A 16,755-nucleotide genomic window follows, 5' to 3' on the forward strand; every position below is an offset into this window, starting at 1 on the left:
TAGATTATGCACATCCCAGTCTCGGAAATTTACCGTGCATTAGAACACATTAGCGCCTGCATTTTAAAAGCTAGACTGCTAGCTCCCGGCAAGGAACTCTCGGGAAGTGGCTAGCTAGGAGACGCGCGTTTGTTTTTTACGGTACCACAAGCTTGCAAGAGTGAAGAAAAGCTTTGAGGTGAGACTAAAGAAACCAAAGCAACCAGCAGCTGCCTGTGAGGAACAGAAAGCAGCATCTCTCACATAATTCCCCTGCCCCCCACCCCGCACTCTTGCATCTTTCTCTCGCTCCAGCAGCCCCCTTCTCCTCCCTTCTCCTTGACGCTTGGTTCCAGGAGCAAAAAATGGGGGGGGGGAGCGAACCGAGCTGTCAGCCAAACCTGAAACGTTCGGCCCCGCCCCTCCACATCAATTGGCAGCTGCTCCGAGAAGGTCTGCCTTCCGAGGCTGCTCCTGCTGCGGATTGGTTTCTCCTGCTGCCCATCGAGCACGGTCCCGCCCCGGGCCCGGGAGGATAGGTTGGCTGCTCCCGCAAGCGGCAGAGCCCTTCTGGACAGCTCCCGCTCACCCAAACAGAAGACGTCGGCGCCAGAGTGGGCTCGGACATGGCGAGGCAGCGCGCCCGCACAAGCGGCGGGGCCCGGTGATCCCTCCCTCCTTCCCTACCCCCTCCCCTCTCCCGCACGCACGCCCTGTCCGCCCCCACCCCACCCCCACCCCGGGCGCGCCCGCCCGCAGCCCGGGGCACACACCCGCACGCACGGCCCGGCACACACTCCCGCACTCCCGCGCCCGCCCCCGAGCCCCGTGGCCGAACCACGCCACGCGTGCCTAACCAGCGCGCCGGCAGCCCCCGCCGCTCCCACCGCCCCCGGGCCCCGATGGACTGAATGAAGGCTGCCTACACCGCCTATCGATGCCTCACCAAAGACCTAGAAGGCTGCGCCATGAACCCGGAGCTGACAATGGAAAGTCTGGGCACTTTGCACGGGCCGGTCGGCGGCGGCAGCGGCGGGGGCGGCGGCGGGGGCGGAGGGGGAGGGGGCGGGGGCCCGGGCCATGAGCAGGAGCTGCTGGCCAGCCCCAGCCCCCACCACGCGGGCCGCGGCGCTGCTGGCTCGCTGCGTGGCCCGCCGCCGCCGCCAACCGCGCATCAGGAGCTGGGCACCGCGGCGGCGGCAGCAGCGGCGGCGTCGCGCTCGGCCATGGTCACCAGTATGGCCTCGATCCTGGACGGCAGCGACTACCGGCCTGAGCTCTCCATCCCGCTGCACCACGCCATGAGTATGTCCTGCGAGTCGTCCCCGCCAGGCATGGGCATGAGCAACACCTACACTACTCTCACGCCGCTCCAGCCGCTGCCACCTATCTCCACCGTGTCAGACAAGTTTCACCACCCGCACCCTCATCACCACCCTCACCACCACCATCACCACCACCACCACCATCAGCGTCTGTCGGGCAACGTCAGTGGCAGCTTCACCCTCATGCGCGACGAGCGCGGGCTTCCGTCCATGAACAACCTTTACAGTCCTTACAAGGAGATGCCTAGTATGAGCCAGAGCCTGTCTCCGCTGGCTGCCACCCCGCTGGGCAACGGACTGGGTGGCCTTCACAACGCTCAGCAGAGCCTACCCAACTACGGTCCGCCGGGCCACGACAAAATGCTCAGCCCCAATTTCGACGCGCACCACACTGCCATGCTGACCCGCGGCGAGCAACACCTGTCCCGAGGCCTGGGCACCCCGCCTGCGGCCATGATGTCTCACCTCAATGGCTTGCACCACCCGGGCCACACTCAGTCCCATGGGCCAGTGCTGGCTCCTAGCCGCGAGCGGCCCCCTTCGTCCTCCTCGGGTTCGCAGGTGGCCACGTCGGGGCAACTGGAGGAGATCAACACCAAAGAGGTGGCCCAGCGTATCACCGCTGAGCTGAAGCGCTACAGCATCCCACAGGCGATCTTCGCACAGAGGGTTCTATGCCGGTCTCAGGGGACTCTCTCCGACCTGCTCCGGAATCCCAAACCCTGGAGTAAACTCAAATCTGGCAGGGAGACCTTTCGCAGGATGTGGAAGTGGCTGCAGGAGCCCGAGTTCCAACGCATGTCTGCCTTACGTCTGGCAGGTAAGATCAGGGGCAGCTGGCGGCCAGGCTCTGGGGAAACTGCACCAGTTTGCTTGTGGGGCTGGTCTGTGCGCGGGCTCTGGTCTTTAGCTATGCCCTCTTCTCTCCTATGTATGTCCCCTTTCTTCTCTCTTTCTTTTTCTTCCATTTTCACTTTCTCTTCTCCCATTTTTGGTTCTCTTGCTTTCTCACTCATTGCCTCTGAGTTTTTCCTTGCCCCCTCCTCCTTTTCATTTGGCCTCTTATCAGTGTGCCAACCTTTCCCCTCCTCCTACAGCAGGAGGCGGGATCCGGGCTCTTGCTGTCCTCTATAAGCCCTGTTTTCTGAACTCATGCAAATCGAAAACCACCCTTAGCCAAAACCGATGTACTTGAACTTCCGTAGGACACTTTCCGTTTTCCAGGGTGCCTAGTCTCCTTATGTAGATGCTTTTGACTGTTGGGGGGGGGGCGGCGTCTCCTTAGAAAAGAAAGTGTTCCCAACCAAAGCAAGCAAACTTCTTTGGTCATTGGCAGGAGATACACCCTGGGAACTAATGACCAAGGTACAACACCTCTTTCACATCCTAGCTGAGGCTTTGGTGTTAGCCCTAGGACTTTATGACCCACGAAAGAGTGGAGTCTGGCCGGCTCTAGTGTCACTGACCACAGAAAAAGAGGGTGCAAAGACGAAGGTTGGGGTGCCACATTTGTCACTTTGGGAAGAGACACCGGAGTAAAGAGCTCCATGCCTCACTCGCCTGCAGCTTTTTTCTGGGCTACACGCCTTTGCGAGGATTTGCTGATGTCTGACAGGACTTCAAGAGAGATTAAGCTCTCGGAAATGGGTGCTGAGAAATTAAGATGCCAGTTAGTTAATGCTTCTTGGCTGCAGCAGGCTATAAGCTCCGCCTTTGCATTAAGCGGGCGCTGATAGTGCGCGTAGCGGCGTGGCAGGGAAGGCTAGCAGCTCACGGCAGGGGACCGGTCAACGCGCGGGTTACATTGTTCTGGAGCGGGCACGGCTCTCTGTGCCTCCTCTAGCGGCCAAGAGGCGAGGTACAGCCCTCTATTGTTCTAGGAACACTGAAACCTCCGGTGTGGGCGGTGGGTGCAAGAGCGAAAGACGCAGCCTGGGCTGAGGCTGACTCAATTGCGAGCTTTTGTACACACAGACTCCTCTCCCAGAGTACCACGACTTCTCTACTCTCAGGCCTGAACCGCGGACCCAGACAGGAAAGGCAAGGTGCTCAGACCTCCCACTAGTGAGCACATACAATATCCAGCTGCAAGTCTGGCTGGAAGACTTCTCAAGAAAGGCTTCGTGCTCTAGAACAATTAGTCTTGGCCTTAATTTGCATGAAACCCGCATTTAGGCTCGCGCGGTTCCGAATCAGGGGCTCACTGCTCACTAGCGTTCTGGATCTGCTAGCTCAGGTGTCCACTCCAGTCCCCTAGGACTTTCTTCCACCTCCGAACATGGCTTGTCGGTTGCATCCTACGGTTGTCTAGCATGACTAGGTAGCTGCTCGGTTGGAGGAGGTGTTTCCGCCTACAACCCCCTCCTTTGGCCACTGTTGGATTTTGTTCACTGTTTAGTAGCCTCCCCTGTCAATGTGCAAGAGTAAAGAAAAACAAACAAAAAAACAAAACCCGAGATTTTTTGTTCCAGATAACTCCATTCAAATTCAGTGGGCTGCGAACACTTTTGGAGTTCGAAGTCGACTTTATCTTTTTTGTCCAATAGTTTATTCTTCATCCTCTCCCACATTTCCTTCTGATTTGCTCCAGGCCCCTAGCAAAGATAAAACTGTGAGAACAGGAAGCTCCCATTGTAGCAACTCTTTTGTTTGAGATCCCCCTCTTCCCAATAGAGGAGTAGTAGCTCAAAGGGGTCTCCGACCTCGGCTGACTCCCAGTGCTTAGGAGCTAGAAGGAACTTGGCAGTTGCTCTTTGGGGTACAGTAAAAGGCTGGATGACAGCTATTCTACTCTGGCCCATCTCGGATCGCTGCCGCCCCCTCACGCCCGTCGGGCAAAGGACAAGGATGTTTGAAAACGCTAGCAGCGTTCTTCCTGTGTAGGTCTTGTAAGTTAAGTCTGGCCTTGCTATGAGTCTTTGCTACAGCGCCTGAGGAAGAGTGTGGTACCTGAGTCTCCCAGCCCCAAACTCCTGGAGAGTTGCCGGGTGGCTCCTGGAGGCAAGCTTTCCAGACACAGACCGTGTGGAATGATTTTCGGCGGGGATGTCGAAGGGGGAAGTGCGCTGCGGACCAGGCTTTGCTCAAACATTTAAATGTGAGTCTGTTTTATTACCCTAGGTGAAAAGGGACAAGAGCCTTCGCCTTTTTATCTCGCCGTTTTATCAGCAACTACAAGTGTGTCGAGTGGTTATTATTACATAGAAGGCTTTTCAGGATGGGGTCAGTAGATCAGTCTCTTCAGACACCGCGGCAAAAGCTGGGACAAGTAAATAGGTATTATGTGCTCGGTAGAGTAGGGAACAGAAGCACACAGAGAAAAAGGAGGCTTTTTGATTGTTATTGATCGATGGGAAACCCCGCTGGGAAGCAGCCGAGCCCGGGCCTCTGGGACCCTGGGGTTAAGCAAGCCAGCGACTCCCCAGGATGGCCGTCCCACCCCAGCACGACCTGGGGCCACATCAGGCCACCCATTCTTGATTCTTGTTCATTCATTCATATAGTTCTCTCTCTCTCTCTCTCTCTCTCTCTATATATATATATATATATATATATATATATATATATATATATATATATATATTTGAGACTTGTCGGGGGGACTTTGAGTTTAAAACCTTTGGTTTGGCCGCCATTTTCAAGCGCTATCTTTAGGTCAAGTATATTCAGTCATCAGGAAGACTGGGTCTTCCGACCTGCCCATGCACGCTCCCGGTCTTTCTGCTACCCTGCTACCCGCACAGCCAAGCCCAGATTGCTCTAGAGAGGACAAGGGAGGATGCTGGGGAAGATCAGAGAGTCCCAACATGGAAGTCAGAGAAAGGAAAGTCTACTATGTGCACTGGGTGGTGAGAACAGCAAGCCATTGCTTCTGACCAAATAGGCTGGGAGTGGCCCAAGATGAGGTCCCGCTGTGCTGTTCTTACTACCCCGCCCGGAGAACAAACTCCTGCAGGTTTGAGCACACTTTCCTAGGGCTTTGATCCTCAGGGGCCTCTGCACCGTGCATGAAAGGGAACTAGGAGGGACCTCGAGACCTCAGGGAAGAAGAGTCCGAGTCCATCGCCAGGTGGAGAAAAACGGAGACTTTACAAATGGGGGTGCTTTTTTATTTTTATTTTTTTTTTACAACGCAGGAAACAATAGTGCAGCTGCTATTACCTTCATAGCTGAGGTTTCTGCCTCCTGGGAGCCCGGCCTCCCAGGTTGGCGCTCCCGGAACAGGGCTCTAGTGCCAACTGCGGGAAGACAGTGAGGCCTTCTCCAGGAAGCAGCCCCCAGACAGACAGGATGGAGCCCACTCAGTTCAAGTGGTCTAAGACCCTTAACCAACCCGACATCTTCGGACCCACTTGATGCTCACCATAGTGGTATGGACGGAACATTGACCTATGGCTCCTGCCCAGGCACGCGTCTCCAGCCAAGCGGTACAGGTATTTAGATGACAAGGGAGAGTGGTTTTTGTTATACTGAAGGGCTGGAAGAAGGCCTTCACCTTAGAGTTCCTTCTGTCCCCCACCTAACCTTCTCCACCATCTTGTTTATCCATCCCGGGGCCAGGCCTGCCACTCCCGGGGACTTAGTTCAGCGACCCAAGCCGGGAGGCCAAACCTTACACATGTCGGTGCAGAACAGACTGATCTGTTAGCGCGCTGGTTGATGGGATTAATAACCAGATCACTACCGGTGTCGGTATCGGTGCTTCAAGTCCCTAGTCCCCAAAGAACGCCTTTCTAACACAGATTGCAATCGGTAGGAGTTTGCGGAGGAGGCAGGACACGAGGGAGTGAATCCGAGCTGGTGAAGTATTCCAGGCCGCCGGGCAGTGGGTTAGAGGGGCCTCGCATTTATTTTTATTCCAGGCTTTCCACCGTGTGGTTATGTCACTTTCTCAAACAAATGTGTATATGGAGGGAGATCGATGCTGATAATGTTTAGAAGATTAAAAGAGCATTAATGCTGGCAACAATAACGTAAACGTGTGGACCCAGATTTCATTGATCTGGAACCTGATCCGGCGCGTTTCCAGTAAGTCCAACGGCGGCGTGCTCTTCCCAGAAGAGTGCTCGCCAGTGCCCAGGATCCCTGGCGCTCCGGCCACGCCACTTCGCCAGCTGGGGCCCGGTTCTCAGGTCTAACCGCAACTCCTCCCAGGAGCAGCCGCCGGAGCCAAGCTCCGTTCTCGCCAAGGTTTTCTTAGCCTTGGTCAGGTCTTCTGGGCCCCCTTCTCTACTCTCGAATCCTCGTATCCCTGTGTGCACGTCGCGCCGTACGCTCTCTGCACTCCCTGGAGAGACTCAATCGGTGGCCCGGCGGCAAAAAAGGGGACTTTGGTTCTCCTTGCCCTTGACCATCGTACTTGTTTCAACGGTACCCTGGCTAGTTCTCTCTCTCTCTCTCTCTCTCTCTCTCTCTCTCTCTCTCTCTCTCTCTCTCTCTCTCTCTCACACACACACACACACACACACACACACACACATCAAAACCGTCCTGGAAAGCCCCTTAATTTTGAAATTCATTACCCGATTGCTAAAGTTTAGAAGTGATGTGTGTAAAGTTGCTTGCGAACATCACGGTTTTATGGTCCGTGTATGCCACCCCTAGCACCCGCACTGTTTTCAACACTAAAAGTCCTACTTGCAGACTTTACACCGACCGATGCGTTAGTTGGACTGCCAAACTCAGCCTCAGTAACAAACGCCTGGGCTTCATCACTCAGAATGTCCCGCTCTGCCGTGGACCAACAGGGTCAGCCAGTGGAAGGACCTTGTCCTCTGTTTTGTCGTGGCTAGGATCTTAGCCAAGGCAAATAACTAGGAGAACACCCACCCCCACACTTTCCCACCGCCAGATAAGAAAACTCGAACTTTTCCTTTTGGTCTATGAGTGAAGGGGAAGAGCTACACGTTCTTTCTTTCTTTCTTTCTTTCTTTCTTTCTTTCTTTCTTTTCTTTTGCGTTTTTAAAATTAATTTATTTTTAACATACCAATCCCAGTTCCTCCTCCCTCCTCTCCTCCCGCCCCCCTCCCATCTGCTCCTTGAAGAGGGTAAAGCCTCCCCTAGGAAGTCTACTAAGAGCTACACTCTTAATCCCATTCTTTGCTAAATGATGACTTGTTCTTTGAGAAGAAGTATTGAGGGGAACTTTCTAAAGAGAGGGCAAGAGCTGAATATGTGTATGTATGTGTATATATATGTGTATACATACATACATACATACATACATACATACATATGATTTTTGGAAAACTAGTATTTCCCTTCAAAGGGGTGTTTTCCTACTTTCTCAAAAAGGGAGTGTGGGGAGAGATATAAATCTTATGTTCTGCTTGAAATGTGGGAAATAGCAAGTGGTTGTTTCTTATCTTTCCATCAGTGGCATCTCTTAAAACAAGGGAGCCCCTGCAGAACACCTCAGTCTTGAAGATCACAAAGTACCCCTTCCCTAAAAGCCATGTGGTCAACAGATATCCTGGAAAGCATTGGTGGTTTCCTTTTGGAATGGAAGGCAACTGGCCCACTATCCACAAGCTCTGGATGATGGATTCACATCCTACCCCCCCCCCAAGCTAAGTAAGCTTTTGTTGAGTGGGAGTCTTAGATTACTCCACCCACCCCATTTAAAATCTAAATGGTGGGGTTGCTGGTTTGAGGTAAAGGGTGAGGATTAAATTGCTCGTTCCATATTCCCTTTGTCTTGATAATGTCTTAGCAACAGTTCTTAAGTCAGGACCATCCAGAGAGCCCAGGACCCTAGAGCTGCTTTCCAGGAATTCAACTTCTCTGGCTTTAAAATACCCACTTGCACAGGAGACTAGAGGAGAGCTCTTGGGAAGAAACTACTTTGTAGGGCATGGCTAGTGGTAAGGGTTGTCAGAAAATATCTTTGGGAAAAGTGCTGTCGTGAGGGTGGGGGAGAGCCCTAGAGAAATGAAAACCTCATAGGAAAAGCAGAGAGATGTAGTTTCTGGGTTATTGCCAAAGGAAGAGAAACAAAGAGGGCATAAATAGAAATAATTATCTGGATAAATGGCCCTGGGGAAGAGGCTGAGATCGGGGCACCTTTGGGCATAAACTTCATCTGCACACACTCTCTGGGTAGGATTTGTTTTCACCTTTTTGGTGACTCTTTTCTCCCCACCGGAACTGAGGAATGCCATTTCCTTCAAGGAGTAACTCCTCTTTTGGGCTGAGTGCATCCAGAGAAGTCTTGTGCTGGCTTTTAGCCTGTCTGATGCAGAGGAGCCAGAACAGTCTTTGCTTTTCAGTTTAGCCTTCCCTTCAACCAAGCTTAGGGCCTGTGAGGGAGATGTTTCCCAAGCATCAGGCAAAACAGACTGTAAAGATCACACAGGGTGTGTTGTGGTAGAGAAGTAGGAGTCAGGGAAGTTGACTGGCTTTCCCAGACTTGTGACTCCTTATGGACAAGGCATAGAGGTGGCAGAGATTGTCTCACTCAGAAAGTGGGATTCCTAGAAGCAGTGGATGCTTGCTATGAATAAAAATCCCACACAGGTTGTCCCAAGGGGCTAGGAGGCTCTGCATTCCTCCTTAGTTCCTCTCTCAATACTAGAGGATCCATTACTCTTTCTGTAAAAAGCAGACTTTGTTTGGGTTGGAAGCACACCTCCAGTGTAATTTAATCAGCATTGGACTTTGGCTCCTGTAATCAAATATACATATACTTTCTCCTGTAGGAAGAAGAATAATTTCTCTGTAACTGGTATTGACTTGAAATCATGTAATTTCTGGAAGGCACCTAATTTTTAAAGGGGAAGCTAAAATTATGGGGGAAAGGACCCACCATTTTTTGTGGTTTGCCTTGTCATTGCTGAGAAGACCCAGTTACCGCCTAGGAAAGGGCAAAAAGAGCACTCACCGGGCTCAGACGTTCAGACTCTTCAGTTGCAGGTATCTCAGTATAACCTCTGTGCAATGGGCCTCTTAGATCCCTATTGATAGGAAGCTCACCAGATCCCAGAACACCAGCTTTATATTGCCTCGACATTCTTACAGGACCCTGTCTGTCTTGCATGCTGCCCCCCTCTTTGGAGAGGTCAGAGGCAGTGAGATCTGGGTGTGCAGTAAGCCAGTTGTTGTTTGGTAACTATTACCAGCATGTTCCCCACTCTTCCCTCCAGCATCTCCCTGGGGCAGCTTGGTCTCCCCCACCTCCTAGAGTGAGGCTTTGGGCTTTGCCCAAGCTGAGTCTGTTAGGGAATCTGTTGTAAACACAGATCCATTGATTTGCATTTGTCAGAGAGTAAAGTTAAACCAGTGAAAAGAGAAGCCCTTACCCTTTTATGCAGGGCCAGGGAAACCTTTCATATTGATCCTATTGATCCAACCTTTCCCTTTAAGGAAACCACATAGTTAAAGACCCTCGTTCAATAGATTTACCCTTCGTGCTTATGATATTCCTCTAAGTGTTCTCATCTAGGATAGCTGGGCATTAAGCCCACATTCCAAGCCAAACAAAAATGAAAAGGGGAGTGGAAGGGGAGGGGGTGAGAGGCAGAATTGTGGGAAGTGAAATTAAATCAGACTGAAATGTATAGTGACACAGCTGGGGATGTTTTGATCACTCTGAGATGACATGCAGAGATAAAGATAAATTAGATGCATTTAGCATCTTTCTCTCCCCCCAGCCACTTTCTCCACAAATGAAAATCAGTTTCTATGCATACACTAGCAATGTCTTAGGAGCATCATTTCCCAATGTAAGGTGATCTCAATCAAACCACTAACTAGGCTCATTTAACCTGCTTCATGCAAAAGCACTGTTGCTGCCACAATAATTATTTGGGTTTGTTTGTAGAAAATCAAGACTAGAATTGTCCCCACAAATGTAATATCTTGAACTCCATATATGATCATGGATGCCAAAACCACTTGAGAAGTGGGGGTTTAGAGCCATGCACTTTGATGGAAGTGATAGAAGCCAGTTTGAGAATAAAGTACAAGGTTTCTAGGAGAGCACTATAGATGAAGGGGAAGTTGCTACGCGTGGCTTAGTGTTCCTCTTGCTTGCAGATATGAAAATGAAAGTCCCTTTGTCCCTTGAACTATTGGCACAATCCCATCCTTTCTTTACTGGCCCCTTTTTGTTCTGTAACTCCATTTCCATTTGTGATTTATTTATTTATTTTCTTCAACATGGCACATGGACTCTTCTCAATTGGCTATCTCCTGGGTTGTTTTTTAGACATTTGTGTTTGTTTTATGTGATTGAAAAATATTAATGATTCCTTAGGTGAACTAATGTATTTATCTGCTGAGTGAGTTCAAAGGGCAGAGTTCAGCTATGGTTCAGATTAATTGAACAGGAAGCAGTGTACTCTCTGGGCTGTGTTGAACAAGGCGCTAGCCCCTTAAAATATCACTCTTAGCAAACACACAATTTCACTGTCCTGGAGTCTGATGTAAGAGGCTCAGACTGACTTAAATTGTCTGTTTAAAAACCCAAAGCCAAGCACAGCAACTGCGGCCAAACCCCCTGGACTCCTCTGGGAAGAGGAGTTTTCTCATTGGCTAATTGCTTTATTGGTAGCCTGACCTGCAGAGCAGCTGCAGGGGCCTGGATGAAGGCTTAGACCTTGGAATAATGTGATCCATTAGAACAGGGTAAGGCATTTTTTTTTTGTTTACTCAATTGGAGCTCCCTGAAAAGTGCCATTAACCCCATCCCAAATGTGTGTGTGTTGCAAAAGCCAGAGGTCACACTGGTCATCTGTGATGGAGCCAGCCTCTGCCCCTAGTCCAAGGGAGAGGGCCTCTTACTGGCATTGCCTTCCTAGGAGTTTGGCATAGTCCTTGGGTCCTTTCAGGGTTTTGACCAAAGCTAGCAGTTTCATTTGTTTACATTTCCCAACTGCTGAATCATGTTATTGCTGATTAAACAGTTTTGATCTGAACACCAGCGTGTATGCGCATGTGTGAGTGAGCAAGCAAGCAAACACACACACACACACACACTAACCCTCTATATTCTATTTATGTTCCCTCCATTACTGTGCATTACAGTAAATAGAATTGTGCACACAATGCTTTTAGCAGAAATATAGTATGGAGACCTTACTTGGATCAAACAGAAAGTACAGATTGGAGCAGGAGAGTTAAGGCTTGCCACACAGACACTACTAACTACAGCTTTACATGCTGGAAGTCTCTGATCAACAGTCTTCTTCACCTTACCTCACCCCAGGTCACTTCCTTCACTTCCTTTCTAGTATCTGTGTCCCATTCCTTACTTTTCACATTGCAGCCTATTGCAAACACTACCTTCCTAGATATATCACAGGGGGACCTTTCCATGCTCATTTGAGCATCTAGCCTCTGCTTCTTCTAAAGCATTGCCAAGGAGGAAACCAATGAACAGTTCTGCCTGGAGCGAGGTCTTAGCCCATGGAGCTGTTGAGGTAACACTAGCCTTCTAAGTTGGGTGGTGTTTGGGGTGGAATGGCAGGGAAAACAAGAAATGTGTGTGTGATGAAAGAGAAATGGTTACCCGTGGAAGAAGAATGGAACAGTTGATGGTACCAGGGAATGCCATGCCTGATGTGCAAAGGTAAAATATTATAAAGGAGTCTGAAGAGAAGAGGATATGGTGAGGGTTAGGAAGAGAAAAGCAAAGACTTGAGCCAATGAGGTAGACTTGAAGCCTAAGGGTGGATCTGGCTATAGCTCCATGGGATGCAACTGTTTTCCAAAGTCTCTTCAAGTCCACCCCAGCCAGGAGCCTCACTCTACCCCACCCCTATCCCGTGTCTGTGGGTGGGTTGCAGCGGAATACCTAAAGAGCTTCAGCACCATGAACAGCGCCCCATAGTCACCCTCAGCTACTGTGCCTGGCTGTGGGCCCCTCAGCCTAGATCAGAGAGGTGTGCTGGCATGAAGTTTTAGAAGGAACGTAGCTCCAATCCTATAGATTTCCGTGCCCAGAGTTAAAAATAGGCCTCAGATTTCCCTCATGCTGGATGAGATGCTTAAAAGACAAACTAGAAAAACTCACCTTGCCTCCCAAAGGGGAAGAGCAGGGCATCTGTGCAAGAAGACAAGGTGGAGGTTGTCATCTTTTTACTGATTGACACTCTCACCACATTTTTAAGATCTAGGGTTCCTTTTAAGTTTTACTGCCTAGTTGCCCTTCTCCCCCAGGTATATGCATGAATAAACACTTTGGCTCTTCACCTGCAAGCTTTTCTGGTTTTTGAAAACACAAGTCTCATCACATTAAGCATCATTCTCACAGTAAACTCAGCAATGATGTTTCAGAGAGATCCAATCTTGGGACACTAGTTCATATAAACCTAGAGTCCAAGTTTAGCTGCTTGTGTCACTGGTGACTCAGTGACCCTGGTGGTGGAGCTGTGTTTAAGAAGACATTTACTAGCTGATGTTCCACCACACAGAAAGAGCCAAGATGTCAAGGCTACCCATTGGAGAGTGAGAACTGACTTAGGCACTGACCTCTGACCCTGACAGTCCTTTGTGACTCAGCAGGTGAGTGCCATTGGTCAATAATGCATCTCTCTGGCTTTTAGTGAAATGCCCCTTGATATCCCCAAACTAATCAAAATTCGAAGCCTTCTTTTGCTTTATTTCAAGGGACCCCAGTTTTGACCTAATCTATTATTAAGTGGCTATTGGGGAGGCAGAGTCTGGGGACAGAAGAGTGACTCCTTTACAAGAAGACCAAGAGCAAAATACATGAGTTTATTTTCCTCTGGCAATTCATGTTGAAACTTAGGGGACTCTTTATGAAGATAACTGATCACATCTAAAAACTAGTTTTGAGTACATGTGGGAAGCTTTGATTAAAGTGGTTTCTTCAAGCTGTGTAATCTCAATTTTCAGCTATCCCTTTCTAAGCAGGTATTGGGTTATCTAGTAAAACATCAGTCAGCACAGACCCTTTAAAATCTCTCCTTCTCCCTCCCTCTCTCCCTCGTTTCCTCCCCCATCCCTTCCTCCCTCCCTCTCTCTCTCTCTAAGGTATTATCACTGTAAGATGGAGTACTGAATTCACTGTCTTTGTTGGGAACAAAGTATGGCTTTTAAAATATACTTTGATAAGATTTCACATAGTAAGGCCTTTTCTGTATAGTCTTTGATTATACATGTGAAAAGATACATGGAATTAAATAGCTTCAATGGCGGCTTAGAATTCTAACTCTAAAATATATAGAATTTTTTTCATGAATTCACTTGCCTCCTACTGGGTACCAAAGTAAAGTTCTTCTCAAGTCACATTCAAGGTACAAGAGCATGTCTTTATTTACCCCTAGTGTCTTACCCTTGGTCCTTTCTTCCATTTTTTTTTTTTTTTTTTTTTTTTTTTTCTGAAGAGGGAGAAGTGGTCTTGTTATTGAAGGCTAAATCCTCTGACTTGTTCTCAGCCTCTGGCTTTCCTCCCTCCTCGGGGTTCCACCTTTCCTTTATCTCTCCCTTACAGCATTTCCAGGCTCCACACTTCTGTCTGCTATTTAAAATGCACCCCATCAACTCCACCTTCATTTCTTTCCCCCATGCCTGTAAAGAGCTGCTGTGGCTCAATGTGTCTCTTGCCTGTGTGGTTAGCCTCAGCCCTTGGCAGTCTGATCCCAGCCACTCCTACATCCCAAACCTGCTCCTATTTGTCCCACTGCTGTCTTTGTAACTAAGTCCACATCTCAGGTTATCATATGTTATATATTATTATAACCTGGTCTCTCTGCAGCACTGACACTGTTGCTGCCCTCATCCCTAAACTCCCCCCCCCCCCACTGGTTTCTAACATACTGCTATTCTCCGTCCTCCCCTCCCTCCTCCCCATTCTCTCCTACTATATCTGGGTATACCTTCCCCACCTCCCTTAAGTGCAGTGCTTTTCCCTACACTGATTTTTTTTTCATTCATCATACTCAAAATTGAGGATCTTTCTTTCTTTTAATATTTTAACTTAAACACTAAGAGAGAATACAAAGTAATGTGTTTCATTGTGACAGTTTTATAAATGCACATCATTACGCTTTGTTCTTTTTCATCTCCTCACTGTTTTCCCTCCCTCCCCATCTCTTGCAGGCTCTCCACCTTCCTCCCCAATAGACCCTTTCACAGAACAGATGAAAACCTGGGACTGGGTGGTCTGGGCTCTCAGACGGATGTTCAGTGTTTACTACACAGAGTTGAACAGGGAGGCAGTGTTGTTACAAACAGCTGAACGTGGAGGTGGGGTTTGTGGCCTACAACTGGATCAAGGAGACAGGTTTGGATAATCTCAGTGTGAGCCGTGTCTATATGGAACAGTCTTTAGGCTGTAAATATCCAGCACACACTATCAACATCCACACAGAGACCAGAAGGGAAAGCATTGCCGTTTCCCTCTGAGCCTCACCCCAGGGGTGGGGAGGCTTTGCCATTACCCATGAGTCTAAGGAGGCTCTGGGGTCCTTAACATGGCCAGCTAATATCGACACACACCCACTTAGACCCTCACACACTCAAGGTTTCCTACAGTTCTATTTTCAGTTTTTTTGGAGGAAACTCCACCCTGATTTCTGCTACAGCCTTGCCAGTTTTCACTCCCATCAGCAGTCCATAAGGGTTCCTGTCCCCTGTAGCCTCTCTGGTATCTGTTACCATGTTCCCTTCGCAATAGCCATTATTCTGGGATGAAACGGAACCATGATGCAGTTTTAATTTGCATCTCCCTGATGGCTAAGGATATTGAACACTTTTCAAATATTAATTGGCCATTTGTGTTTCTTCACCCTGGAAGATCTTACCAATGTGGCTAATATCTCCCTATACTAAGGATTTCAGGTCTCTCTAGCACTGGTATCTCTCCCCCTCTCTCAGGTTCCAGGAACCTGTTTCCATCTTTGCTTAAATGGCCTCAAGCACGATTTATCTTACAGTGAGCTCATCAACTTTTTATTTATTTATTTATTATAACCAAGTCCATTTAAATGAAAACAAACATTTATAGACAATATTTGGGAATTTGGGCATCGTTCTTTCCAAACTACTTCCTGCTGGTAAGGGGCACTGTCATGGGGGATTCTAAGAAGATGCAGAAATCCTGCCTGTAGTCTGCAAGGCTGCTTTGTCCAGCTGTTTTGGATGTAGGATCACCTGGTACTCTGTTTCAGGTGGTCTGGCTGGATCAAACCACATTAGTCTGGAAGGAATCCACAGCTTTTCATTTTCTGTGGAAACAAAAATAGAAATCTTTTTCCCCAGTAACTTGTCCTTGAACTTAAATTTTGGAGTCAAAGCATTTTTTTATTTAATTTATTATTTTACATATCAATCCCAGTTCCCTCTCCCTTCCTCCTTCCCTCCCTCTCTCCTTCCCTCCCTTTTATCCTCTCTGCCCTCTCACATGCACCCTTACCACCCTCCCCTCACATTCCCCCCCAATTCCATATGTAGGGGACTGCCATCCAGGTGGGGTCATGTAGATCTGACAGGTCATGTGAAGTAGGGACTAGGACTTCTCTCCTGTCTCTAGGTTAAGGCAGTTATCCCTCCATGGGGGATGTGTTCGCAAGGTCCTTTTGTGCACCAGGGATACATCCTGGCTCTACTGTCTGAGGTCCCTTAGACTGCTCAGTGCTTCTGGCTGAGACCCATATTCAGGGGGGCCTGAGTCAGTCCCATGCTGGCTTCCCAGCTATCAGTCTGGGGGCGATTAGTGAACTCATCAACTTAATCCTTCAGCATGGCTCAACCATCAACAAATTTGAGAGACTTTTATTCTGACTTTGAATAACAATACATGTACAAACTTTTAATTCAAAAGTGTTAGCATGGATTTTTTGTTCCTCTTTTTTCTTTGCCCTTCAGTCAACCATAAATTAGCCATGTGGACTACAATGTTTAAATATCTATGTCTGTTGCTCACTTCTGACATCTACTCAATCAGCACTATTCCCAGCATCACTAACAACTCACTGACTTGTCTCCTGTGTTATGCCCTGTCATCCATGTTCCATGCTTAGAGTGATTTTTCTGGAGCCCAACTCTGACCCCATCTATAAACACTCTTCTTACCTTGAAACAAGTTTCAGTGATCTTATGCATGTTAGGCAAGCATTCTACAACTGAGCAATAGTCCCAGCCCTTTCCCCTTCTCTACCAGCTCTTTTAGAACAGGTTTTCTTTTCTAGAAGTGCAAAGACTGTCGATGGAAATGATTGCTTATATAAGTAAAAGTAGAAGTCAGTGTTAACCCACAGTTAGACATGAACCAGTCTAATGAGGATAAAATAGTGCTCACATTGGCTCACTCACTAGCAAAGCTGTTCTGACTTAATAAAAAGATGGAAATGCACACACCTTAGAGCGGCAGAGCCAGTAGCCTGCCTAGCAAATCAGAGGGACTTGTTTGTAAATCATTTTAATTATCAGTAACCTGAACTTATGTTCAAATGACCATAACTTGATACATTGCAAGTTCTTCGACTG

General features: G+C 48.6%; 1 protein-coding gene across 1 annotated transcript in view; it reads left to right on the forward strand.

Moving 5' to 3' along the window:
* The first annotated feature begins 541 nt into the window (after nt 1-541).
* Nucleotides 542-16,755, forward strand: part of Onecut2 (one cut homeobox 2) — a 43,627-nt gene continuing 27,413 nt past the window's right edge. Inside the window, exon 1 of the mRNA XM_051200957.1 lies at nt 542-2,124. Coding sequence (XP_051056914.1) covers nt 891-2,124 — 1,234 coding nt within the window. The 5' untranslated portion in view covers nt 542-890. The remainder of the gene's footprint in view (nt 2,125-16,755) is intronic.

Source organism: Phodopus roborovskii, unplaced genomic scaffold (genome assembly GCF_943737965.1).
Source record: "Phodopus roborovskii unplaced genomic scaffold, PHOROB, whole genome shotgun sequence".
NCBI lineage: Eukaryota > Metazoa > Chordata > Mammalia > Rodentia > Cricetidae > Phodopus > Phodopus roborovskii.